The following is a 1,183-nucleotide window of genomic DNA, read 5'->3' as shown; positions in this document are numbered from 1 at the left end:
GTAAAACTGTGGCTTAAGTGGTGTCACTGGTACTATACGGTTGCATTATATGAGGAGGTATCCATCGATGAGATGATGGATGTTCCTATGTGTAGCACGACCTGGAAAAGATCGAACAAAGATTTTGATTTAATCAAGTTTGGTCTGATCTGGAAGTGTTATGATATGGGAGTCGGTTGGGATTTATCGACTACACCAAGCTGGTTGCTAGATCCTAATACCGTTATCCAATTCAATAGGTGTATATATGGTGGTATTTCAGGAGGTGATTTCATGATGGCACCGGTAGACTTACCATCGCCAGTGAAAGGGCGCAGGTCATAAGACTGAAAACTGGAATAATCCTTCCTAAGAAAAGAGCTTTCGGTAATAGCATGAGAAAGAAGAAGGTGACTTCCCAAGTCTGTTGACCATCCTCCGAAATAGGTGTGATAAAGTCTGAAATCATTCATGGGTATATAGGTCCGACGAGAAAGACTCTTTGTTGAGCTAGATTCCCACGCGGCTCTCATCAAGCTGTCTTCCAAGGTAGGTCTCTTATATTCATACTCACCTCTTCTCTAAGATGAGGCTACTACTATTCACCCTATCTTTAAGCCTTTGATTTGAATAATCAGGTCTTGTTTTTGATGGACTTCATTTATTCTTGCTTCAAGCTTAGGGAAGCCTGTTTACTTAGACATCTCGGGATGGGGAATGAATAATGACGTAGATCCTCTTATGAGTCTTACGCGGGTGAAGCTTGGGCCCCTACTGGTAGTGATACCCCGATCTCATGGATGAAGGCTAACGTTTTATATTGGAATAGAGGGATGTGCAGATCAATTCGACTTTTCACTTTACCATCTAGAGATAGTTTGCCCTGAGTTAGGATACGGAGTTGGAAGAGAATGCCAGTATATCAGTTCATCTTCATCAAAGGCCAAGATCTCCATAAATTCGATTATTTTGCCTCTCTTTGCTTTTGAGGCAGTTTAAGCCGATCCTCGAGGTCCAGTAAAAGGTCACTCCTCATCCCGATCTTATTAAAGGAGGAAGTAAACAGATCAAGGTTTCTACGTACTTCCGTTATGGAGGGTGCGGGCAAGGGGGACAGCGGGGGAGGCCGGCTCCATGACCCCGGTTGGTTGCCGAAGATGACCCCTCGCCTTGGTCTCCAAATAAGTTTTTCTAATAGTAAAAA

General features: G+C 43.4%; 1 protein-coding gene across 1 annotated transcript; it reads left to right on the top strand.

Moving 5' to 3' along the window:
* On the top strand, positions 1–1,122 carry LOC124895349 (the record flags this gene model as incomplete). The annotated part of the gene is given in 2 exon segments (XM_047405791.1): positions 1–317; positions 974–1,122. Coding segments are annotated over 2 exon segments (466 nt in total), but the record flags the coding sequence as incomplete, so codon positions are not given.
* Between the last annotated feature and the right edge of the window lie 61 nt (positions 1,123–1,183).

This window comes from Capsicum annuum, unplaced genomic scaffold (assembly GCF_002878395.1).
Source record: "Capsicum annuum cultivar UCD-10X-F1 unplaced genomic scaffold, UCD10Xv1.1 ctg8150, whole genome shotgun sequence".
Classification (NCBI taxonomy): domain Eukaryota; kingdom Viridiplantae; phylum Streptophyta; class Magnoliopsida; order Solanales; family Solanaceae; genus Capsicum; species Capsicum annuum.
This window is presented reverse-complemented; position numbering and strand designations above follow the sequence as displayed.